Source organism: Dipodomys spectabilis, unplaced genomic scaffold (genome assembly GCF_019054845.1).
Source record: "Dipodomys spectabilis isolate Male_0828 unplaced genomic scaffold, ASM1905484v1 ptg000096l, whole genome shotgun sequence".
In the NCBI taxonomy this organism is placed as follows: domain Eukaryota; kingdom Metazoa; phylum Chordata; class Mammalia; order Rodentia; family Heteromyidae; genus Dipodomys; species Dipodomys spectabilis.
Window position 1 is genome coordinate 6,793,215 of NW_024870773.1, and position 26,934 is coordinate 6,820,148.

The following is a 26,934-nucleotide window of genomic DNA, read 5'->3' on the forward strand; positions in this document are numbered from 1 at the left end:
TTTCAGACCCAATAGTTTTTGGGAGGACTGTTGTCCATACTATTCATTTACAACCTTAAGGAAGCCTCAGATGACGTCCTCTGTTTCCATTCCCCCAAGTGTCCTACCAGGCTGTGTCCACTATCTACAAGTCAGTCATTTCTATCGCCACTCCTAGAGCTAGCTATGGTCTGACATCTGTAATCCCAAGAACCATCCTGACACATTCATGTAATGTGACATGCCATTTGCTTCCCTTTCAAATCAATTGCAATGACTTTAGCTAGCCCTTTGTACAATTACTTATCAATTTTTAGAAGCACAGGGCAATCTAGTCTCTTCTAAGTATTTATTCTACTTGAAGTTGCCAGTCCACCTGGGAGACAGTGTCCTTAACAGTCAGGTCTTCATGTACCCCTGCTCACTCGTCCAGATGGCAGTGGGCAAGGTTTTACTGTTTCCCCAAGGTGCAGTGGGCAGAGGCAGAGCTCATCCCTAAGCAGCAGGCCTGTAAACTGAGGACACTAAGAGAACTTATGTCAGTTCTCCAAGATCTTCACTAGGATGTCACTACCAATGTGTATTAAAAACCTAAATACAAAGGTAAGTAGCTTGGAACCCAAGAGAACACTCCAATTATAACCATTCTTTAATTGTTTAGAGTTTCTAAAATAAGACTTTTCAAAAATCTTTCCCATGAGTTTCTAAGCTTTAGCAGCAAGAACATTGTGACACAAGCTTCAAAAATGTTAATTCGCAGCACAGCATTGCAACCCAAAGAACAATGGGAAAACACTTCTTTCAAGCTACAATTTGCAAACTAGATTTGGCCAAATTGCAACCATTTTGACACAGCTCTAACTGCAAGCTAAATCACACTTAGCATACTTCGCAGCCCCAATATGGGCACAAGTATGACAAAAATCCCAAATTTGTCAGGCCTAATGAAAAGATCTTCCTCTCTTCAAATTCTTCTGGGGTTGTGTATTTGAGACAACTATGGGGGGGGGGGGGGAGAATTATAAAACAATGTATGTTTTACATCTTTTATTTTTCAAAATGTTTCATTTCTCACTTATTCCTCATAATCTTCTGTTCAAAATTTTCTGAGCAGCCAGGCGCAGGTGGCTCATGCCTGTAATCCTAGCTACTCAGAAGGCTGAGATCTGAGGATAGTGGTTCAAAGCCAGCCTGAGGAAGGAACAGTCTGTGAGACTCTTATCTCCAATAAACGACTCAGAAAACCAGAAGTGGCGCTGTGGCTCAAGTAGCAGAGCACTAGCCTTGAACTGAAGAGTTCAGGGACAGCACCCAGGCCGAGTTCAAGCCTCATGACCAAAAAAAAAAAAAAAAATTCTGAGCATAGAACTGATGGTTGCTGTTCCATCCAATTTGGCAGGTATTAACTCCATATCACTGAGTATCTGAAATGTGATTGTGATCAGGGAGCTAAAAATTCTGAATTGAAAATACTTTCAGTGGAAAAAACACCATATAGTATCCCTTAAGGGCTATACTATTTTATGTTCTCACCAACAGGGAAATCTATTGTCATGAGGGTTCTAGTGTATTAACACCCCTCAGTAAATTAAATTATTGACAGTACTAGGGTTTGAGCTCAGGGCCTTAATATTGCTAGGCTGGGGTACAGCTGAGCTATGCTTCCAACCATTTTTCGCTGGTTATTTTTAGCATAGGTCTTAGAATAAATCTGTGAACACGGGATGCCATTGTACTCAAATTGGTCACAATCAAGACTATGGTTTACAAGAGCATTTAAGATACCAATTCTCACCGAAATATAAATTTCCAAAATGCCCAAGGGAAAAAGTAAGTTTATGTATATTCTTCTAGGTCACTTTACCATGACCTTGTGGTGATTTTGATCTGTCCCTCTATGAATGCTGTTGATAACACTTTCTTCAGCACCATGTCATTCTGATACTTCTACAAATTCCATCAACATTATAAGATTCATGGCAATATTACAAGCTTGCCCTACAAGCCATATCAGAACCACCTGAAAAAATTGCTTATCAGTATCAATAATTGAGCATCTTTACCAAAAACTGCTTTTCTGAAAACACTGAGGACAGAAAATAAAAGTGAAGGTCAACGAGAAAGCGAAAATAACAAACCAACATTTTTTTGAGTATGTATTGTAGTGTTTGGTTAAAACAATTACCTTGTTTGTAAGTGCTCTGATTATGAGTGTATTACTAAAGTGCTTTTTCCTCCCTTTCTTTTTTTTTCCTGTGAGAGAAGGAAAGCAATGAAGGAAATGAAAGAGTTCATTTAAGTGCCATAGTCACATAGGGCCAATTTGTAAAAGCTCAATCCAGCTGAGTCTACTTACGGCCACCCCTGACCGGCAGAACTTCAGTTGAGAAGACTAATTGAGATTCTTTGGGAGACGTCCGTTGTCTTAGCAGTTACAGAATGTCTCATTACGCATTCTGTGCCTCCCTCTTCTCTGGAATACTAAGTCACACTCCACATGGCCTGAGTTTACAGCTTGAAATTTTCGAATAGACTCAAATACAGTTATTGTGAGACTATTGGTTTGGTTTGCAACGGTTTGCTTGTTTTTTTTTTGTTTGTTTTGTTTTTTAATCTCACACTGTTACATTTAAGAGGACTACACTAGTTACACTGGCATAGTTTAAAACAACAACAAAGAGAAATCCATGCCCCACCTCCAGCAATCCAATACAGGCCCAAGTGCCCATTCAATGCCTTCTCTAGCAACACACTGGAGAGGTGTATGCTATAAACAAGAACCCACCAGAGCAGATGGCTGGAATTCAAGAGAGAAAACTCCACAAAGCCTATTTCCTCACAAGATCCAACCTTAGATACAGATGTAAGACGAACTTTTTGACTTTGACTAGATCAGTAAACTCATTTCAGTATTTTTATTTTCTTCTTTACTAAGATAACATGTTGTAGACTCCTCTGAATATTCTTTAAAAAATGCATAAAGATGTTTGAGGAATCAATATCCCGGGGAAACTACATGTTTACATTAAAAGTTTATTTAGAAGCCTCTTCCATGATTTGGAAATCATTTTACATGACATGACTTTGGAGTAGTATTTTCTCCTACTGGGCTTGCAAAGATTCATGTGAAACTAAGATAGTACAAAGGTCTCCAGGCACCTGTTATTCCCATTATTATTGTATTATTGATGGTTTTTTTTACTTATATGTAAGTGATATGGGTTATTCACTTCTATGGCACAAACATACATTTTATATCCATATATGTGGGGGTTGGTATATCTGTTATAAACACACTATGGCCTATCTGCCCCTAAGCCCAAAGTTTGGCTGATTTATTCCATTTGTTCTTTTCAAACAAGAATTTAAAAATTTACACATTTATATCATTTTTTTCAGAGATTTCATAATTACATTCTCCAGAAGAAAAAGGTAAAAGTTCCTATTGCTATAAAATTTCAAAGTAAATATTTTTCTTTAATTCTAATTGTACTAGTTTATTTAAACTATTTTTTTTTCAATTTTTAAATGGTATTTTGAAGAAGGCCTATTGGTAAATGAAATCCCACTGATGATTTATTTTTAGCTTTTAATATGTTTTCTACTAAAAATCAGGCTGCCAAGACAGGAAAATATTACTGGTTTTGTTATTACAAAAACAAGTGAGGTTTTTTTAATTCACAAAGGATGAAAACACAAGACACAGATCTCATTGTACATATAATATTACAATAAAATGACTAGCTGTAGACCAATGAAACACTTAAGACTTCACATACACACATATGTACTTTGAAACAAGGAGCACAGGACAATTTTAATCTTTGATATGTTCATGACCACCAAGAGAAAGAACATCACAGATTTAAATCTAATTGTTTTCCTGGTATACAATCAAGAAACAGGCAGTCCTAAAGCATACTGTGTTATAAATGACATCTTTAAGCAAACACACACATTCTGATTTGGGACTTTTTCTCCCCACTTGAAACAATCTGCTTTAGCTGTCAAGTAGTTTGGTCTGATATCTATTTAACAGTATCACAACAACAAATACAGTATCTTAACCACAACTTAGGAACTTTTTTAGACAGATCATACAAAGATAGTTGTTCCTAAGGAAGGCAATCTATAAATTATAAATGTAATCCAAGGGAAAAAGAATAGTGGACACAAATCATTCTCAAATACTGATAAAGAAATTTAAAGAAAAATAAAGTGTGTTGGGCACAGGGAGGTGTTGACATGGAAAGGAACAGAAAAGATATGAATTAAGGAAAATGTATTTGCCAGAGGAAACATTGGGTTCAGTTAACTTTTTAAAAAAATGAGATGTAAGAGTATGACAGTAAACAAAAAAATTAAGAGCCAAAATGCATATCACTAATGGGAAAATCTCTAAGCCTCTTATAGTTTTTTATTAGATTAAACATTTCATATACAGTAGTTAATCTAGAAAAATACATTTAAAAAATTTTCAACAGACCATGCTCCCTGTAACAAAACCTTCCAAACCCTGTTTTATTGTACAAATCAATCTACATTAGTAATGTAAAAGGAAATTCTCAATTTTAGCAACATCATTTTCCACCCAATATCTATCTAATATACATGTGGATTTCCACTATTCAAACTGGAGTTAGGACTCTGTAATTTTTTTCTAATGTTTTCTATACATATTAAATATTATGACCTAAAAGGTTCCTCTTGTAGTGCATTTATCACTTAGCAAGTATATTCAGCTTTTTTTCCAGTACCATTCATATTACAGTGATCTGCTTGTAAAGGTAATTAAAATCTAAAAGTGCACATTGTTAATTTTCTCAAATATCAGCCTATTTCTGGAGGAAACCTAATATTCATGGAAAATATTACCAATATCATGATTAGAAATGTAGAGTTAGACTGTGCTCTGAAACTATACAACACAATTATATACATAAGCTAAAGGACATTAAGTCTTTAGCTATTTACATCAAATAATGTCCATTTCCACAGGGTGATACCAAGAACTCAATATGGCACTAGATATAATTAGGATTGTTAGTTACAATTCAGTATACCAAGACAGTTCTCAAATACCCTGAACTGACTTATCTAAGTAAAACTCCAGTAAATCACAGTGTTTTAGGTAATATTAGTGTGCTGCCCAAACAAGCAACTAAGATATCCCAGTAAGGATGCTGTGCAATACAAGACAGACAGCAAGCCTTCATCCAATGGGATTATGTCTGGATTATAATGAATTTTAGCACTTAAGACTGCCACTGCATGCAGAAACCCTGAAAAGAAATACACAGGTTTCAGAATTAATATACTTCATTTTGTTTTAAATGCCCAAGTATGTTTCAAAGTAACTGATATTAAGTACTCTTCTACCAAGTGAAGAACTTACAGATCAAGAGAAGAAATTCTACATTATCCAGTTTGAGGGGGGAAAAATGTAGCTTTTCTTACCAAATGATCCAGTGTGTATGACAGGTTAGAAATCTGAGCTTTAATTTGTACTGAAATTCAGAATATTAAATGCACACATTCAGATAAAATGGATCCAAAACTACACAATCATATCACCTTGAAACAAAGCAGCAAATATGAGGGCCTAGCAGACATCTTAATTCTCCCCTTCCTGTATGATCCCTCAAATTAAAAAAAAGTGCAAAATCAAAGAGTCACTGCTTGGTCCAAAACAAAATACATCGTACATAAAAATTTGAAATCTGATGGAATACAGCTTCTCTTCCACAGGTTGTCTTCCATAAGAATCAACGTCCAAAGATGGCACTTAATTCCAGCAGAATTAGTTCTACAATTTGATTTTGGTACACAGTATGAACCGCTATATTGCCAGTCTCTTTTTCTGGCTTTAAGAGAGTGGGACCAAAAACAATTGCTATACTCTGGTAAGTCATTCGATTTTTCTCTCCATTTTCTACAACTCTAAAGAGAAAAAACAAGAGAAAATAAAAAATACAGAGAAAAAATTCAACTTGTATTATAAACATTAAGCCTGCATTTAGAAAACAAAAATAATCACTGTGCTAGGTTGCACCAAACTTTTTAAACACGTAGAATTCTGCCTGCATGCTACATTGAAGTCGGCTTTGTATAAACACAGCTGAGAGGCCTAGATATATATAGATACCCTTTAACAAACTTTAAACACATGACATTTCAGCTTAATTTTAAAGACTGGACACAGACACAGTCTTGAATATGTTACAATTCCAGTTAACGAGGAAAACATTTTTATTAAATATTAAAATTAAGTATATGTTAATTTTCTAATTGGTGTCATTTTAGTATTCTACTATTCTTAGAATAAGATGAACAAAAATCAGTTACTTAAGTAGCCATGATAACCTAGAGCTATGATGGCTTTTTTTTTAGGGTAATAATATTCTCTAATTAATAATTTCATCTTCATACTAATTAAGTGATAATTTTTGCGTACCTATCATGTGCTTGCTAATCACTATATAAATATTTTGCATTTAATACCTGCTTTAATACCAACCCACTTTATCTATAAGAAACCAAAGCTACAGGAAGTTGAACATCTTTTTTTAAGTTACAAAGACATCAAGTGGCCCAACTGTGAACCAAATCTGCATGTGGGTGGCGCTTGTGGGCCTCCCCGTATGTTACATCACATCATAGCTCCTAAGCCTGCAGTTCTCTTACCTTTTGAGGTGTCTAAAAAGAATCTGCATTGTGTCTTGATTTGGCTTTGGCAACTGTCTGATTAAGTCCTTAACAGCAGCAACACGTTGTCTTGGTTCTTGTTCTGAAAAAAAGATTTCAACTTGCAGCAAATGCTTATGAAACTGAAAGCAATGACATGGTTTAGAAGTTGAGATTTCATAATATACAGTGACATCTTGTGGTCACATTTAGAATTTCTGGAGTAAAACAACCCACTGAAAAACAAGCAATTTTATAGAGAAACATTATACTTACTAATTGCATTAACAAAATCATTAAAATGATTAAATGTAAAGAGGGGTTCTGGTAGTTCTCGAAAAAACATTTTGAGTGCTCCAGTGATAACATGAATGTCTTCCCACTTGCTATCATTCAGATCCAATTTCTCATCTGAAAATAAGTAGGAACAGGATATTTCAAGTTACTTTAAACCAATTCTAAAGATTACAAGTAACACATTGGATATCACAAGAGAGTATACTCTTACCATGATTGACTGCAAATCTCAGCTTCTGGATCACTGCAAGATTGCCACTTACTCTATAGATCCCATCAACATCCAGACCTAAGAGATAACAACATTGTACATTTAAAAGTATTTGTTGAGCCTGACACTCATGGTTCACACCTGTAATCCTAGCTACTCAGGAGGCTGAGATCTGAGAATCAGGATTCAAAGACAGGAAGGGCAGGGAAGACTATGAGACTCCTCTAGTTTTATTTTTTTGTTGTTGTTTTGTTTTGTTGGGTGGGTCATGGGGCTTGTACTCTGGGCCTGGGCACTGTCACAAAGCTCTTCAGTTCAAGGCTAGCCCTCTACCACTTGAGCCACTGTGCCACTTCCCACTATGAGACTCTTATCTCCAATAAACTATTCAGAAAAGGCTGGAAGTGGCACTCTGATTCAAGTGGTAGAATGCTAGCCTTGAGCAAAAGAAGCTCAGCACCTAGGCTCTGAGTTCATACCCCAGGGCTAGGGAAAAAACAAACAAAAACACTTTGGCTTTTTTTTTTTAAGGTGTTTCCCCTCCCCTACCCATTATCCTTTTCTAGAAATATCTGTCTATGTTGAAGGCAGGAGCTCAAGCAAACCTCTTGTTTCAGAAGTCACTCAAATCACTGGGACTAGAGGCACTCACTGTCACACCTGGCTACAGAATTCTTACTCATTAGCCTTAGCCTAAAATCAAATGGCTTTTTATGGCTAAGACTCTTAGCAGGAAGAGATGGATGACAAGTCACTCTCAATTCTGCTTAATAAGCAGCAATAACTCCATTTTGTTTATCACACTGACTGTGGGTTGCTGTGGGTTAGCTCAAGGAAAACATCTCATGAAACATAAAATACTAACAATTTAAAGGTAAACCTCTGCAAATACCTGGGGATAACTTTAAAAAGCAAAAGCAGCAATATAAATCAACTGATCCATAATTTTGCATAGCATTTTACAATGTAAAATCACATCTGAAGAACTTTCCTCTAAAGTGTCATAGTAAATGTTTATGATAAATTAATCTTATAAAACTATAGTGCTGGGGTAAGTATACAATGCCTTTAATTTAACAAAGCACAGTATCTCTAACTGCTATTCATTTAGCTTCTTACGAATAAAGATAAACAGTATGGTGTCTTTACTGTCATACTGACAAAAAAAAAGTTAATGGAAAAAAGTAAATAAAAAGAATCTAAAACTGGCAAAAATTACAATAAATTAAAAGTATTATCTCATTTTTACAAAATATTTCTAATTAGATAGGTACAAGTTAATGTTATTGTACTGTTAATTCATACACACTAGCATAAATACTATAAATTTTAAAGTTCAACAAAATAGAAATTAATGTCTCATTTTCAGGAAACAACACAAGAAAGATTTCTCTATTTAGAAATGTTAGTTGATTTAACAACTTTAAAATATCATCTCAATTTTATTACAGAACATTCTCTTAGTAAGAAAATGTAATCTCCTCACAATTGCTGCTGTTTGTATTTTAAGCAACAGGCAACTCCAAGTGGCTTCCAGAAATTCCATACACTTAACTACACATATGTTTTGTTGTTTTTTTTAATAAACAAGATACTTTAAAAAGAAAATCTTAGAATCACAATGAACTTTTGATTGCCTCCCTTAAAATCTCAAAAACCCTACATATTTTGATGGCAAAATAAAGAGTTTGGGTTTGGCTTGCTAGAAAAATAAAAAATAAAAAACTGTTGGAAATGGCGCAGTGGCTCAAGTGGTAGAGTGCTCGCCTTGGGCTGACAAGCTCAGGGACAGCACCCAGGCCTACAGTTCAAGCCCCATGACCAACAACCCCCCCCCCCCCCAAAAAAAAAAAAAAAAAAAAAGCCCAAAAAACTGTCTTACCATGTTCTTCAACGTGTTCAATGCATAACTTCACAAATTTTGGCACTGTGACATTCTCTCTCTGACACAGATTAGCAAGATTAGATCCAAATACCTGATCTGAAAGAGAGTTTGTTTTAAATGATGAACCACTTGCTTAAAATGTAATTCATTTGACTAAATGAGCTAAATGGCTAAGTGCACTAGAACATGTGCAGTGGTATCTCACACTGTTTCCCATGACCTATGTCTTATTTGGTCAGCACAGCACCCTACTTGTCTAATTTCACTTCAAATAATGCTTCTTACTAAACTCCATGAACACAACTCACTCATGCTGGAGAGTCTTTGTATGTCCTCTGCAGAGAACGATTTCCTCTTTACTCCTGGTTCTCAGCTAAAATGTCACCTCTTTATCAGTAACTATGTTTATCTAAAACAATTCAATTCTAGTCACTTCTGTTTTATTACTACCTTAGATTCACAGTACTTGCCACTGCTTCCATCTTGTCTGACGTCCCACTTTAGTACCAGTTCCATGAGAGAAGGACCTTGCAGTTCTTGAAGGCAAATGGGTATTGATGGGCTCCTATGCTCATGTCTAGCTCTTAAAAATCCAAACATTTTGAACACTATGAAAACAAACACTCCCACCATGTGCTGACACTTAATTCCAAGAAATATACTTCAAAAACTGCTCCACTAATCCTTTCCCAACAGTTTAGAAATTATACATCAATGCTAATTACTCAGGAAAACAAGCAAAATTATTTGAAGTGATGAATAACCTCATAAAGTGAGTGTGTGTGTGTGTGTGTGTGTGTGTGTGTGTGTGTGTGCGCGCGCGCGCATGTGCTGGTTATAGGGCTTGAACTAATAAGGGTCTGGGTGCTGTCCTTGACCTCTCTCTCAAGGCTAGTGCTCTACCATTTTGAGCCACAGTGGTAGTTAAGACTCTCACTGACTTTTCTGCCTGGACTGGCTTTGAACCTTGACCCAGCCTTCTGAGTAGCTTGATTACAAGCATGAGCCACTGGTACCTGGCAACAATGGCTTATTTTTTCTCAGTGAAAGTGATAAATTAATAACAATGTCTACTAACTTATTGTCAGTCTTTTGTTTTTTAAAGGCTCTAAGTGGGGCTGGGAAGGTGGCTCGGTGGTAGAGCGCTTGCGTTGCATTCATGAGGCCCTGGGTTCCATTGCTCAGCACCACATAAGCAGAAAAAAAAAAATCCAGAAGTGGTGCTGTGGCTCAAGTGGTAGAGTGCTAGCCTTGAGCTGAAGAGCTGAGGGACAGCACCCAGGCCCAGAGTTCAGGCCCACAAACAGACCCCCCCCCCCCAAAAAAAAAAGGCTCTAAGCTAGATATACCACTTCATGTGCTTTATTCAAGAAGACTTGTTGATATGTAATTTTTAAGGATGATAATCAGCAGTCCTTAAATGTCTTTTGAATGAGAATCATTTTTGTATTTTAATTTAGATGTTTTTGCAAGCAGATGTTCTGGTGATAGCTTTTGGTAGAAACCTCATGATCAGATGCAAATAGTGCATCTTATAATATTATGTTTATAGTCCATCTTATAATATTTTTATCATTATTTCTGGATATCACTATTTTGAACTTAAGAAGTTTTTATCTTGAGAATTAACACATTCACAAAAACTACAGGCATACGTAGGCATAAATGATTGTAAAGAATGCTTTCCTATTTAAAAAGATCTTGTTAGTGCACATGGTACTTATAAATGAAGCAAATACACAAAATAATGAAATTAATAAAGTAGTCAAGATTAGTTCACCTTTTCTTTTATTCTACATTGTTAATTTATTTTTTAATTATCTTTAAGGAGCTGTACAAAAGAGTTCATATTTAACAAAGTAGTTTATGAATATAATGCATCTTAATAAAATTTATACTTCGGATCTTTACATAACAAAACCAAAGCTCTTTATATCTTGTGATTCTCAGATACAGGGTTTCTAAAACTGTTTGGCATTTATTTCTGTATGACGTTTAAAGTGAAGTTTATATGTAAACTTAAAAAATGTTAATTATTCTAATATCTTATAATCACTGTACTTGAAAATTCTATGATTAAAAAATTGTAACATTTTTACAAACAAGAAATTTCCAAACAGGATATTTAGTAATTTCAATTCAAAACATCTTATTTCTGGTTTTGCATAACATGCATTATAAAAATCACTTCACCTACCTACCTTTTATATAACCCTTTTCACGAACAGCTTGCAAAGTAGGGCGTCGGGTAAGAAACTTCTTTAAATTTTTCTTGGTTTTTTTCTGCTCTGAAGAATCTATGCTAGATACTTTCATGGCTTAAAAAAATAGATATTAGGCATTTCATAAAATTTTTTTCTGTTAAAAGTTTTTCCATAGAGAATTCAAAACATTTTAATTTCCTATGTCAAAATCACAGTACAAATTATTCTATCTTCAATGTAGTTTAAAGAAGATATGAGATAAAGAAAATGAAGAGACACAGCTTAAAGCAAAATTTTTATTTTTATCACTAAAAACTACTGCTGTGCCTTCACTGTTGATATCATGATGTCCTTATGTAATCAGATTTTAATATTATTTCATAAGTGATTCTACTAATCTTTTTGAATCTCCATCATTTTAGAAAGTAAAATGACTACAAAAAATCCATGAGAAGCCAAGCGTGGTGGCTCACACCTGTAATCCTAGCTACTCAGGAGGCTGAGATCTGAGGATCACAGTTCAAAGCCAGCCCGGGCAGGAAAGGCAGTGAAACTTTTATCCCCAATAAACCACCAGAAAACCAGAAGTGGCACTATGGCTCAAGTAGTTAGAGCACTAGCCTTGAGCTGAGGAGCTGAAGAACAGCGCTCACACCCAGAGTTCAAGCCCTATGACCGACAAAACAAAAAACAAAACAAAATAAAAAAACACCAAAAAAAAGGGAAAATTCATAAAAACAAAAATCCCTATCTATTCAAGTCTCATTAATAAACACACTCATATTTGAAGCTAACTCTCACAGTAAGTATCTGTACTCTGTAAGAATGGGACTACCTGCAAAATGTTTTGTATTGTCTTCTTTGCTACTGACTTACGAGCACTACAATAACAGAAAAATACTAAGTTGTATTTCCTACAAATAATTGTGTTTGGGGAAACCTAAGAACCAAGAATATATTAGGCAAAGAATAAAAATAATTTTTCTACTGACACTACTGCATGGTAACAATGTCAATAAAAGCCTTAACCTTCATTTAGAATAAGAGAAAAACCTCTTTTCTATCATTCAGTCTAAAGACCAGAAACTATGAAACATATGAATTATAATTCAAATAGATTGAAAAGTACAGAATCACAGCAAATGGCCTATTTCAATAATACACTTAATAGTTTATATTAGAAAATACTCTTCTTAAAACTTGTGGCTTTAGCTCTGTCCCTTTCACTAAATGGTAACAAAGAACAATATCTAATTGCTGTTACTTACTCTTATTTGTAACAAGCTAAAGGTATCTGTGCACATGGACAGATGTCATAGTGTAGACACAGCTGCCTGGTGGCCAGAATGTAATATATTCCATGACTTTGGACTTCTTGAGAGTTTATGTAAAATCTTTAAATGGTCAATATATACCTACAAATGATTCCATATGTACAATTTTCCCTTCAAGTTTAACAACACCTGAACAGTATTCATATGAATTATGATGACAAAAATGTTATCATATAATATAAACTATGAAGTTGAACAATGACAATAATGAGTTTGCAAGAAGAAAGACTACTGAAGTACTGAGCTGCAACTACTTAATATTGTAACTTTTTCAGATATTGGCTGTTGTATAAAGCTTATTTAAACACTATGAAAACTAAGATGCTCACTCAAACAATTAACAAAATACAGAAAATAACTACTTACAACGAAGTTTTTTAAGCTCCTTTTGATCTTTTTCTTTATCCTGCTTTTCTAATCCTGGTGAATCTGGTACCTCCTCTTCAACCACTTCATCAGTTTCTACTGCCTATTGGTGAGAAGTTTCCCAAATAACATTACTTCTAGTATGACTTAATTTGAAGTAGTATAATTCTCCAAATGACCAATAATTGACTTCTGATTGAATTTGGGGGAAAAAAATTAGTGTACAGTATGTTCAATTTAAAGATTTGAGAACTCTGGGGTGTGGCTTAAACAATACAGTGCCTGCTTAGGATGACCAAGGCCCTGAATTCAAACATCAGTACTGCAAAAAAGAAAAAAGATTTGATATATCTTTACTGTTTCTTCCTCTTGATGTAACTGAGAGAGAGAGAGAGAGACAGAGAGAGACAGACAGATAAAGACAGGCACTAGTAGTTCATACCTGTAATCCCAACTACTCAGGAGACTAAGATCTGAGGATCACAGTTCAAAGCCAGCTAGGGCAGGAAAGTACCTGAGAGTCTTATCTCCAATTAACCACCAGAAAACCGGAAGTGGCACTGTGGCTCAAGAAATAGAGTGCTGGCCTTGAGCTGAAGAGCTAAGGGACAGCGCCTAGGCCCCGAGTTCAAGCCCCACAACCGACAAGAAAAAATAAGTTTAAAAAGAGAGAGAGAGAGAGAGACAAAATACTGCTAGAAGCTCACAGGAAAGTAGTCGTATATTGTTGGCAATACTATCCTGCCCCATTTGATCTAGTGTATGTTTAAGTGGCACTAGCAGCAGTTAGAAAGCCAGGCTACACTATCAGATACCATCACCTACATTCTGTGACAAGACAGGAGGACTTATACCCATGAATATGACAATCACACTATCTATGATGACAGTATTTGCTGTGGTAAAAGTGAAAGACTTTTACTCACAGACTCCTGAAGATTAAGAAGTAAAAGCAATTTAGAACTCATTGATAACTGGTTACTACCAAGGTAACTTTTACAGGTTAAAACCCGGACCGAATTCTTGAAACTAAATACTCTGTATTCCATCCTAAGGTCTTTACTCCATTTGTATCTAAATAAATTTTTGTGTAAGGGCTAGCTCCTGTTTCTTCTTAGAGATCCCACTAACGCTACTTACAGAAAAGCTCATGCTTCCTCACGGTTCTACAGTGTTCTAATTGGCATAAACAGTCTACAGGCATGGCAGTCTGTTTCTAGGTTCCTTATTCTATTCCACAGGTTTGAATGTCTATCCCTACATGGTAACACACTATATTAATTAATATAGCTTTAAAATGTTGTAATGTATGATACAGAAGTCCTTTTACTTTCTCACTTAAAAGTGTCTTGGACATTGTTTATCCCTTTGTATTTCTGTATAATTTTGAAGTAAGTTTATCATGTTCTAACAGAAAAATTACTTAAGATTTTGAATGAGGCTCAAAAATCTTGTAAATTTGTAAAGTAATTTATATTCATACATGATTCAATCTTTTAGTCCATGAACACAATATAGTTCTCATTTAATTAGGCTTTTCTTTAATGTCTCTCAAGAAAAGTTTTGCAGTTTTCCTTGTACTTTTTCTTTAAGAGATTGTGCACATTTTGTAATCCTATCTTTTGACACTTCGTAAATAGTATTTTTAAAAGTTATAGTAAATAATTGTTCTCTCTTCCCTCTGCTTATTTCCTGATCCTACAGGCCTCAATTTAAAACAGTACTTTTCCTGCAATACATCTCTGACCAACCACTAGGTTGATGCTTAAAAATCAGTCTTTTCATAATATCAATTTAACACTCAACACATTTTATTTACTGTTTCATTATCTGTATTTGGCAATTTTACCTTTCACTGTAACCTATACACAGAAAGGTGCTGTACTTGACTGCATGTTGCCATCTGGCCAGTGAACAAGGCACTCACATCAAACTTACTGTATAATATGCTTTCAAGGTAAAGTGAATGGATTACTGCAATTACAGCTGAAAACCTACAGTGGATAGAGTACAAAGTACATCTGAATAGTCAGATTTGGCTTAGATTAATTTTAATGAGTGCCACAAAAGGTTTCGACATTAGGAAGTTTCATATAAACAATGGCATTTAGGGCTGAGGATGTAGCTCTGGAGCAGAGTGCTTGTCTGGCATGTGGAAGATTCTGAGTTCAATCCACTGCATCATTAAAAAAAAAAAAAACATTAAAAATAAAAATAGCTGGGCACTAGTGATTCATGCCTTTAATCCTAGCTACTCAGGAGGCTGAGATCTGAGGATTATGGTTTGAAGCAAGGCCTGGCAGGAAAAGTGCCCGCTCATGAGAGCTTCTTATCTCCAATTAATCACAGAAAAAGCCACAAGTAGAGCTGTGGCTCAAGTGGCAGAGCATTGGCCTTGAACAAAAAAGCCAAGAGACAGCGCCCAAGCCCCAAGTTCACACTCCATGACAGATACAATCAATCAATTAATCAGTCAAAAAGCCATTATTAAAGAAGTCAAACTGTTAAAGATCATTCTTATTGTGGTATGAATATATGCCTGCCCACAGTTTGGGAATAAATGAAAAGGGATAAAATTCATAAATACCATATAATGCTAGAAGCTACAAAATAAGTATTTATATGCAGCTTCAGGACTTATTTGCTAGAAGAGATATAACTTTCATATCATTTTTCATTTCTGTCACTGATAAATGCTAGTCATGTGAAGGCATGTCCCCATATGGCAAATGGTTAAGAATAAAAGTGCGTAAGCTGGGCTGCCTATTAATACTTTTACAAGCACGGTTGCAGAATACAAATGTGAAGGTATTTCTGGTTGTTAAGTAAGAAATTGATCCAGTAACATGAGGGTACTGAATACTTTCAGAAGGGACGGGGTAGAAAAACTATAGACAGATGTCACTAGAAAGGGGTACTAATGAAGAGAGAATAGCTACATCCATATTACTGTTTTGTCTGGGACTTCATTCCACTATGAACTGCCATTTCATTCACTCAGCCAGATAATAAGTATATGCACTACTTGTTCCATCTCCTTGAACCATTTCTTTTCTGAGGAATACCTAGTAGAAATACTGTTTCAAACTCAGTGACTCAGTAAACATTATACAGGTGTAAACATAAATCATCTATGTCAACAGTCACTGCAGTGATGGAGTGATCACTGTCATTCTCATTTCTATAGAGTAATATATTCTGTATCTGTCTATATATGAAACAGATTTTTCATACATCAACTGGAGCCTGGATATGAAATAAGCAATTATAAAATTAAAACAGCTCTGAAATAAAAGTTTTAACGAAGCCAAACACTTACCTGATTACTGATAGTACTAGTAAGAACTTTAAACCAGTCATTAATAATAGCATCATTATCAGATTGAATTAGCAATTCTGTTCCTTGACGAGTCTTCAACTTTAGGAAAAAGGAAAAGGGCGAGGAAAGAGTATAGTCAGTGCTTTCAACCAAAATTCAACGTTTACCAAACAACCAATTAAGTATTGTGTATTAATAGCAATGAAAGATACTAGACAGCTATGGAATATCTTTTTTATAGTGTAAAATAGTATCACAATAGTTTATAAAATATGAAGTTGTTTTCATAATAAAATCTCAATTAAACTAATTGTTCAGGATCTCAATGCCAACAGAGAAATACAATAAAAAATGAAGAAATTGTAGTTTATCACTTAAATGTATGTCAAATATCAAAGTTGTGACCTGGAATTGAAATAAAATACATTCACAAAGAAATAAACATCTAAGACATGTTTACGTAGCTTGAAAACTTTATCTATGTGGCTATGAAAACAGAAAAAAAAGATAGATTTTCAATATTTCCCACTTACTAGGCAAATGTAATAGCTGAGTATAAGGACAGGATACAATCAATAAATATTGTATCTTTTGGGCAGAAATTTTCCTAAATTAAGTCTCAAACGATGAAATGAAATAAGGATACAGTATTTTATTTTACAAAAAGTATAAAAATTAACTGATGTTTCATCTCTTTCAAGTTTCTTACACTTGAGTAAGCATAAATGTTAAGACAGTTATAAAAAATAATCCTCACATTTTCTCTCTAAGGGAGTTTGCTTTTCATGGAAGAACATGTGGCACTGTGTACCAAACAGCAGTCTCAGAAGCCATTTCTTCAAACATACTTTCACAACGAAAAAATACCAAGAAAGAAATTATTTGTATTTCTTGGAATACCAAGAAAGGTACTGTGCTAAAAACAAATGAACTTTAAAAACTTACTTATTATGAACTTGGAAAATACTTGATTAGAAAGCTTAGGAAGATTTTAAGACCTCAAACTGTAATTTTTTTGAGATAGAGATTAAGTATACATGTATTTGCTGAATTTATTTGAACATAGAGCCCTTACAATCAGCAATCTACTAATGAAGTTGCAGAGTTACTTCATAAAACAGTGCTTATCCTTTATGCATCCTTCTAGAGAGTTGGTCAAGCCAGTCACCCACCCTACAATTGTACTCTGTTAGAGATTTTCAAATCTTGCTACTGTGGAGGGTTTTGAATAACAAAGGGTGAAGGTTGTTTAGTTTTTTAAGACTGGTTTTAGTTTGCCAGCAAAACTGAGAGGAAGGTAGGAGACATCCCTGTCTTCAAACATGCACAGCCTCCCCAATGTCAATACTTTCCATTTTTAATCTGTAGCATTAGATTTGGCAGGTAAAACAAGCCACGTCATTTTCATTGTCATGAGGAATGGCAGGATTTATGAAAGGCCTGAAAAATCAGTAACTTATGTAAACAAAGTTCCTATTTTATACCACTATTTCCTTCTTAAGTAATGATATAAAGTGACTTATCAAGATGCAAGAATATTCTCCTAAATAACTTTTAAAAAAAAGTCTTACCTCAAATACATTCTTTTTGCTAGATTTATCCTTAGATGCCATCTCAATTGTTGCCCCCTTTAGGTCCACTGTGAATTCTGGTTTGGACTGATTACTCCCAAACTTCATTTTAGAAAAAGGGAAAAATCTTTATGTGGTTTTCGTGCATATGTGCTTATTCACAAAGAATTAAATCTAATTTTATATCAGCAATAAATCAAATAAATTACCTTGTATTTACCTCTATTATAAAGTAACAATTCCTATTTTTAAATGGAAAAATACCTAGAAGTTAGTTTAGTTCACAGAAAGGAAAGGAAATGGCTCAACTTCTATCACAGTGTGTGTGTACATATGCATGTGTGTGTGCATCTAAAATATATCACAGTATATAGATCTATGAATGTGTGTGCACATAAATCACACTGAAATCTTTTTTTCACCATCAGAGTAGGAAAAAATACAGCACTATTTGGTAAGGGTATAATACACACTCAGATGCAAGTGGATATAAAGCTTAACTCCTATAGAGGAAAATTTGATAATGTTCTTATTTGCAAATTGACAAATACATGTATACCCTGGCTTCCCCACCAATTTACTCATGGCCAGAGAAAAATATGTATATATAGAGAGATAGATTGTAGCAAAGGGTATGCAAACAAGAACACATACAGTGACAGCTGAAACAGGATCAGACTTTATATATGCGACAGCAGGCCGATGACTGACAGAATTTTTCCAGGAAGAAAGCAGCGAAAGCAAGAATTCAGAGATTGAGCCGGGTTGGCAAAATGACTTGATGAGAAAAGGGAAGAAAATGATCATGTCAATGCTCAATGGCAAAATGGCACACAAGGGAAGAAAAATACAACAAAACTTGATAGACAAGAGTACAATTCAATGAGCAGACACAACACAAGCAAAGCTAAACTAGGCAATTTTGGAAAAGCCCTAGAACTTGTTTTGTTTTGGGTAGGGGGAAGGTGGTGGTATTCGAGTTTGAACTCAGGGCCCAGTTATTCCTTGGTTTTTTCACTCAATGGTGAGGGGTGCTTTTATCGTTTGAGCCACACTTCCAGCTTTCTAGTGGCTCAATGTAGGTTAACATCCATGTGTATTTTCTCATCTGGGTAGGCTTCAAATCTCAATCTTCAGATGGCCTCCTCAATAACTACCATTACAGTTGTCAGCCACTAATGCCCAGCTCAGAGCATATTGTCTCTGTTATTACATACATTCATGTTTTATCTTTAAGACGGATGCTTTACAGATTTAAATTGAAGTTTCATAGCTTATATTCACACACAGCTTATATTATACTTGAAGAGTAATAAGAAGGACTAATATCTGGGCTTCCACATGGTGACCTACTAGGCAATGTCCTCTGGTATCACTTTCCAAGTCATCTCTTTCAAGTGTTCTTACCATCTAGCTTGATTTTTCCCTTCTTCTAGGATACTGGTTCTTCCTCTAGAGCAGATGTGATTTTGTCCTCTGGGTACACATGGAAATGTCTGGAGACATTTTTAGTACTCACAATTAGAGGTGAAGGTGAGAGTCATCTATTAAGATGCTCTATAATGCATAGGATAACCCCTCACAAAAAAAGCATTATTTGGACTAAAAGAATAACTATATTTAGAAAGTTGAAGCATGTACAAATGAATGTTTTAATACTGATACTTATGGGGGAAAGGGGTGTTTTTTAGTACTCAAGAAATATGATAAACTGTAACTGAGAAGGAACACAACATATGTTGTGTTATATTATAACTGTTCACTTGCCAGTCTTCCTGACTCCAATGTAAACAATGAAGACCAAGACTGTGTTATTTACTTTTAAATCCCCAAGCTTAACACAATGCCAAGAGCACTGCAGGCTTTTATGCCCGTTGAACAAACAATAGATATTTACAGACATTTCTGAAGTGAAATGAGGTCAAGGAGAGGGGGAGGAACAAACATGTATGTTCATGTTTCTGAATGAATAGTCTGGTAGATGACTAGCATTTTTCAGAAAACTATTCTAAAGGAGAAGGAAAGGCTCACTACAGCTTTGGCTGATAGAATATGTTCATAAAATTCACCTTACAAATGGAATTGCAAGTGGCATGTATGTATCTGATTTACTCAATTCTATCTATTCTCTGCAAAAAGGAAAAAGAAATACAAGGCATGGATAATTATTTAAAATAATTTTGAGCAGTATAGGTCATTTTCTTAGCATTCCATCAATAAGCATGTGCCCTGAGGTGAGGCTAAGATCTGAACCTGCTATTTCTTCAAGTGGATCACTTAGGTTTTTACACTAAGTATGGATATAATTTTTTTTTTGGTTGTAAGGCTTGAACTTGGTTTAAGTTGTAAGGCTTAAACTCTAGGTCTGGGCACTGGCCCTGTGCTCTTCAGCTCAAGGCTAACATTCTACCACTGAGCCACAGCTCCACTTCTGAGTTTTTGGTGATAAAATGGAGATCAGAATCTCATGGACTTCCCTTCCCTCCGCTGGCTTTGAACCTTGATCCTCAGATCTCAGCATACTGTGTAGCTAGGATTACAGGCATGAACCACCAGTTTTTTAAAGCTACACGTTCTTTTACAATAATGGCGCCTTAACAGAAATCATCAAACTCAAATTGAAGGGCACCAAAGGAATAAAAATGGCTCTTGAAACCAGCCTCAATGAAGTACTTTCCTAAGGGCTCCTGGACAGATGTGTTCACTATAGGTGATTTTTGTCTTTTGGAATTTTCTGCTAGCCTTTGAGATTCCTCCTCAGGTCAGATAGGGTTCACTGTAGAAACTGTACACATTTTACATACAATAGATATAGTTGGTAATGGAGTGGAAAAACAAAACTAAAATTCTTTCAAATCCTTTCCAATACCCCTAGTTCCAGGATTAAGAAACAGCTTCTATATTCTGTCAAATTTTGGTATTAATGAATGCAGTAGTAACTAAAATACATTATACAGACTTACATGCTTTTTAGTGAAATAATATTACTTGCTTTTACTTGGGTCATTTAACTTCATTTTCATTTCTTTAATATATGTGAATAGGTAAAGCAAGATAGTCTGAGGTCTTAAAATTTAAGAATTCACTGTAGAGCCATGCATTTCACCTTATTCTAAATCCATTCAGTCTTTAGAGAATTAAACTCAAGACTATGTTTTATTTAGTTATCTGCCTGAAATTATTACATTTTTGTAACAATATTAGTAAATTTCATTTGAAGGCAAAAAAATCAAATAATTAAATACCTAAATTTAATCTCCTAAGAATTATACAATTTCAAAATTGGCTACCTCAGTAGATTTTTAACCTGTGTTTCACTACTGACACATAGTAGCACAATAACACAACTTTAGACTGTAAATACAAAAACTCTGCACCGTTTGTCAGCATTAAAATGTTCTGAGCTCTGATTTATACAAGGGGTTCTACAGCGAAAACATCAAATAAAATGCTGTAAATGATTAAGTGCTGAAGTATTCTCTTGCCATCTTTAAATTTTTAAAGTTTTGGTTTTTTTCTTTAACCTGCCTCATTAAATAATGCTCATTAGATGATGACTATTTCTCAAACACACTGCTCTATCCCATCTGCCTTGGCCTACATACCAAACTTTCAACTTTTAGTATCAGTAATTCTGAAATAAATGACCATTATGCAGTTTGCTTCATATTTGTTATGCATAACTAATTAGACTTAACTTCATACAACTAATTAGCCTTCTTTCTCTTAGAATAAAAACAAATATTTGTGAAACCTTCATTTATTTTTACATATACACTTGATATAACAAGAACTTTGGGAATTACTTCCTGAAATTTAGGCACAATACTATCCACATAACTTAAGTGTATAAACTTCCTACAGAGGAGAAATACTTACCCAACTTGTACTACTTCCTTGAGTTTTGGTAAAAAGTAAAGATGAACCCTGTAACACTGCCCAAGAAGACAACCAGTTCTTTCTGTAATGATAAAAATATTCAATTAAAGCTCCCACTAGTCAATCAAATTAAAAAAAAAAAAAAAATCTCCCTAGTTGCTAATAATTATCTACAATTTAGTTGTTACTAATCCCAACTTTGGGAGGGATACAGGGGAGCTTTGCTTGCTCTGTTGCTGCTCTACCACTTGAGCCATGCCTCCAGCCTGACTTTTTCCTTGTTACTTTACAGAGAAAGGCTACTGGACTTTAAACCACAATCCTCCAGATATCAGCATCCTGAGAAGCTAGGATTACAAGTGTAAATTACTAGCACTTTGGTAATCCAAATGGGATTTTTATTTATTTTACTTTTTATACTTTGACAAACCTCAAATTCCTTTTTTTTGGTTGTTGTTGTTGTTGATTATGGGGCTTGAACTCAGGGCCTGGGCACTGCCCCTGACCTCTTTTGCTGAAGACTAGTGTTCCACTACTTTGAGACAAAGCTCCACTTCAGTTTTCTGGTTGTTAATTGAAGATTAAGAGTCTCACAGACTTTCATGCCTGGACTAGCTTTGAATCGCAATCCTCAGATCTCAGCCTCTTGAGTAGCTAGGATTACAGATGTGAACCATTAGTGTCAGGCTCAACAAGTACTTTTAGATACTTGAAACGTGGAAAAATAGAAGATTGGAAGTTCACTGAGTTTACTTATTGATCTACAAATTGGTGTAAAATTATGTACGAAAATTCAAGTTCAAAAAAGGTCAATGGCTTTTATAATTGAGTATGAAGAGTTCATTGAGTTTTAGTCTTCAGTTCTACTGTTAGGAAACTACTATGTAGAGTTAGAGTAACATAAAAACATGCAGTTATTTTCAAAGGCTATTAAAACAATCCTACCTTTTCCAATTTAAGATGTATATGGGGAAATTTTCATGTATTTTAACTAAAATTGTATGACACAACAGACTACAAGCTGGGAGAGGGAGAGGGAGAAGGAGAGGGAGGCAGGTTCAGAGGTGGGATGTTATGGTACATGCCTGTAACCCCAGAGCTGAGATAAGAGGAACCTTAATTTCCAGGCAAGCCTGGGTCACAAAACATAACAAACAAAATACCAAACAACAACATCCCCTCTCCACGAATAAAACACGGCCAAGGTCTATTCACAAGACACATGCCAAAAGCAGAAAATGAGAAAAATAAAGGCATGATTTATAAGTGAATCCTACCAAGAAACTGGTTTAGGAACACAGAATTGTAGAATCTGTAAAGCTGTTTTTTTAGAGCACTTAAAAAACTTTCAAATATCAATCTGACAAAGATAGTTCACTTAAAAAAAAAAACATGAAAAAATTCAAATACTTGCAAACTATTAACAGACCGATTCCACTTATGAAAAAAAAAATCACAAATGTTAGCTGCTTTTTAAAACCTGGGAGAAATACAATTTACCTTAATTTCCTTAATTCATTTGGAGGCGTGAAATATCAACCCAAAATGCCAACACTCAACAGAAACAGTATAAAGAGATAATTCAACAAAAAACTGAAATGACTTATAATTTTCCACTAAAAAAGAATACAAATAAACATATCATTTGCTTTTGAATCTCCATTGGAAAGGACTAAAATATGTGGGAAATGCACTGCTATTGTAGGCAAGAAATGATTCAATTTCCAGAGTACTATGATATGGTAACCTAGGATGTGACCTAGCAATGCCAACTTTGTAAAATCTATCCTACAAGCATCTTTACATACAAGAACCATACAAAATGTTTAACTGCTGAGAATAGGAAACATTGTAAAATTGTAAAATTGCTAAATATCTGCCAATAGCCAGACATAGTTACATACTTGCAAATGAATAATGGCTAAAGTAACTGACACAGTGACACAACATGTAAGTATGCTGTAGCAGCTCTACATGCAATGAAATGGAACCATCTCCAAGACAAACTGTAAAAGGACTTTTAAGCCAGGTGCTGGTGGCTCAAACTGAAATCTGAGGATGGCAGTTCCAAGCCAGCCAAGGCAGGAAAAGTCCATTAACTCTTATCTCCAATAACCCATTAGAAAACCAAAGTGGAGAGCTTGACTCAAATGGTAGAGTGCCAGCCTTGAGCTGAAGAGCTCAGGGACAGCGCCCAGACCCAGATTTCAAGTCCCACAACCAACAAAAAAATAAAAATAAAAATAAAATAAGTCAGGCATGCCTATAATCCCAGCTACTAGAGAATGATTCAGAGGATGAACGTTCAAGGACAACCTAGGCAAAAAGTTAATGAGACCATGTTATCAAACAAACGGGGCATGGTGGTTCATATCTGTAACTCCAGCTCCACAGAAGGCAGGAAGATTTTGTTGGTCTAAGGTTGGCTCCAGAAAAATGTAGAGACCCTATCTAAAAAATAACTGAAGCAAAAAGGACTAATGGTGTGGCTCAAGTGGCTGAGCCTTTGTCTAGTAAGCACAAGGCTCTGAGAGTTCAAACCCTAGTACCACCAAGAACTAAACGACTTGCTAAGCACTGGTGGCTTAAGCCTGTAATCCTAGGTACTCGGGAGGATGAGATCTGAGGCTCTCAGTTCAAAGCCAGACTAATTAACCAGCAAAAAGCCATAAGTGGAGTTGTGGCTCTATCCTTAATAGGAAAAGCCAAGTGAGTGAGCAAGGTCCTAAGTTCAAGCCCCATACTAAACAAACAAATAGACAAACACAAATTCAATCTAGTATAAGCAAACATTTGCACATACACACACACAATCTCTGAAGGAAAGCACTAAAATTGAAGAGACTCAATGCTGACTTCCACTAGAAAGGGGAAATGGTAAATTTATTTTTCACATACAGCTCAGTATGCTTTTCGCTTTTTAAACCATTGCTTGCTGAAAATAACCAGTAATATTACAAGAAATTGCTTCTTCAGGATCCTCTTATTATCTCTGAATTTAATATAACTTAAGACATATTTTACCACAATCTCACATTATATTAGACTAGAAAATATACAATTATAACTTCTAATTCTTTTAACTGCTTCTATTAAAATACAATTATAAATTTCCATTTACTTCAATCAGATGAGTCCATGTAAGAATATTAAAGATTTATGTACTTACCGAACCTTTTTCCCATTTTCAGTAATTTTTGTTACATTTAGCAACCCGTACTTTTCTTGACCCTAGAAAACAGAGTAATACTGTTCATCTATCATTTGTATAGACAATGATGGCCAAGTTTTAAGACACAATCAAATCAAATTGATCTGGTAACCTAAAATGTAGTTTAAAAGACTGTCTTCAAAAATGGACATGAGGGAGAGCGAGGTAGGGAAGAAGTGAAATTGTCCAAAAAGAAATGTACTAATTATCTGACTTAATGTAACTGTTAACTGCTCTGTAAATCACTTTTATAATAACAATAAAAAAAGAAATTGACATGAACATTATGTGGAAGAAGACTAGGGGGAGGTGGGATGAGATAGATATAGGAAGGGAGGGAATATGTTTGAAGCACCTGTACCCTGTGTAGAAAAGTCACAAAGAGAATCTCAAAACAGGTTTCTAGAGAGAAATGTAAAAAGGGGAGGATAAGAAAGAATAACTGATTGTACCCAAGGTATATTAAGTGCATGCATGAAATACCACCCAGAACTTCCCTTACATTATACAATTAATATACACTAATTAAAAATGTGAAGCAAGTAAAACTGAGCAATTATAACAATAGAAAGATTAGTATGTAACATACTTATTTTTAGTGGACACTAATAATTTTCCTAATACTCTTTTACAATATTTTCAGTAATTTTATAACACTTCTCCTTAAGATACTTTACTACCAATGAATCAGCTCTAGAAAAATGACTTGTGTCTTCTTCTTCAAAAGGTGACAAAATGCTATAATGATAACTAGCACAAAAGAGCAAAGGAAAATTTGAAAAACGTAATAACCTATTTGTAAGAATGCAAAAATAACTATGTAAAACAAGGACAGTGACTAATAAATTACTCAAAAGTAACTGGTACTCTCCATAAAACTGGCTAATGTGGCATGGAAGTCTCAAAGGGCTTTATTTAAACATCTTACATCGTGAGCCAGGCTCTGGACAAACTAGACCTATTAGACAGCTAATATCATTAATAGTGACACAAGCTTTCTCCTCAAACCCTGTGAAGGCAAAAGCCCACTATACTAGTTAATACTATCTCAAAATTCTTCCAAGTAGAAGTAAAAAACACTGGTTTTAGTTTCCTGTATTCAAATAAACTTAAAATGAGTTGGTACCTAATTATTAACATTAGTAAACACTGTAACACACATGGACTTTAACTCAATTGAAACACAGACATAGAACACACACACAAAAGAAAAAAAAAATCTCCATTCAGAATCTGTGACTATTTTCTCTATGTACTTTAATCAGGAAGTATCTCTTTTTTTTTTCTATGTGATATAAACATAATACTAAGTACTTCTTTAAAAGTTTGCTTTGTCTGAAAAACTCCTTGTCTATGGTGAAATCTAACAAGTTATTAGTTTACTCAGATTCTTGGAATACTAAGAACTTGGAAATAACTCATTTGAAGTTTTATAGTAATTGTTTCACAAAATCATAGTTTTTAAGATCTCCTCAGATAAATATTTTATACTTTTCATAAGAGCAGTTACCTCTCATAAAACAGCATCAACAGTATTCTGAACTGTCACTTGCCATCAAAAAAGAAGTAATCTTTCAATGATATGAGAGCTAAGTGACAATATTAATCTGAATGGTAGGCACTAATTATGTGAACTAGAATTAAAAAGGTTGACAGGTGAGAATTAAGGATATTTAAAAATGGAACTGCCAGGATAGTGTAAGAGAAGCAGAGGCCAGAAAGAAATACAGATACTGTAATAAGAAGAAAAATGGATGGAACAGCAGGCATGACAGTGTAAGCCTAAGGATAAGACAAACTGCCTAACACAGGAATTCTTACTTGAGTCAATGAATAAACCAAACCAGATACAAAACGAAGCATCACCAGACTTTCACAAAGATCAAAATCTAAGTACTAATTATCTAAATATTATGCACTCTTAAGTTGGACATAAAACATGAAATATATGTCACATTATTTTGTGAAACAATTACAGTAAAATTTCTCAAGTT

The 26,934-nt window shown here is 34.8% G+C and overlaps 1 protein-coding gene across 8 annotated transcripts in view; it reads right to left on the reverse strand.

The window, feature by feature from the left end:
* Positions 1-3,612: 3,612 nt before the first annotated feature.
* The window catches only part of Arhgap12 (Rho GTPase activating protein 12), a 98,684-nt gene continuing 75,362 nt past the window's right edge, over positions 3,613-26,934 (reverse strand). For all 8 annotated transcript variants that reach the window (XM_042685938.1, XM_042685943.1, XM_042685942.1 and 5 more), the window contains 11 exons: positions 24,899-24,960; positions 21,730-21,811; positions 17,851-17,952; positions 16,280-16,378; positions 12,961-13,063; positions 11,258-11,374; positions 9,054-9,152; positions 7,172-7,249; positions 6,940-7,074; positions 6,664-6,766; positions 3,613-5,919 (listed from right to left, as the gene is read on the reverse strand). In XM_042685938.1, coding sequence (XP_042541872.1) covers positions 5,745-5,919; positions 6,664-6,766; positions 6,940-7,074; positions 7,172-7,249; positions 9,054-9,152; positions 11,258-11,374; positions 12,961-13,063; positions 16,280-16,378; positions 17,851-17,952; positions 21,730-21,811; positions 24,899-24,960 — 1,155 coding nt within the window. In that variant the 3' untranslated portion in view covers positions 3,613-5,744. The remainder of the gene's footprint in view (positions 5,920-6,663; positions 6,767-6,939; positions 7,075-7,171; positions 7,250-9,053; positions 9,153-11,257; positions 11,375-12,960; positions 13,064-16,279; positions 16,379-17,850; positions 17,953-21,729; positions 21,812-24,898; positions 24,961-26,934) is intronic.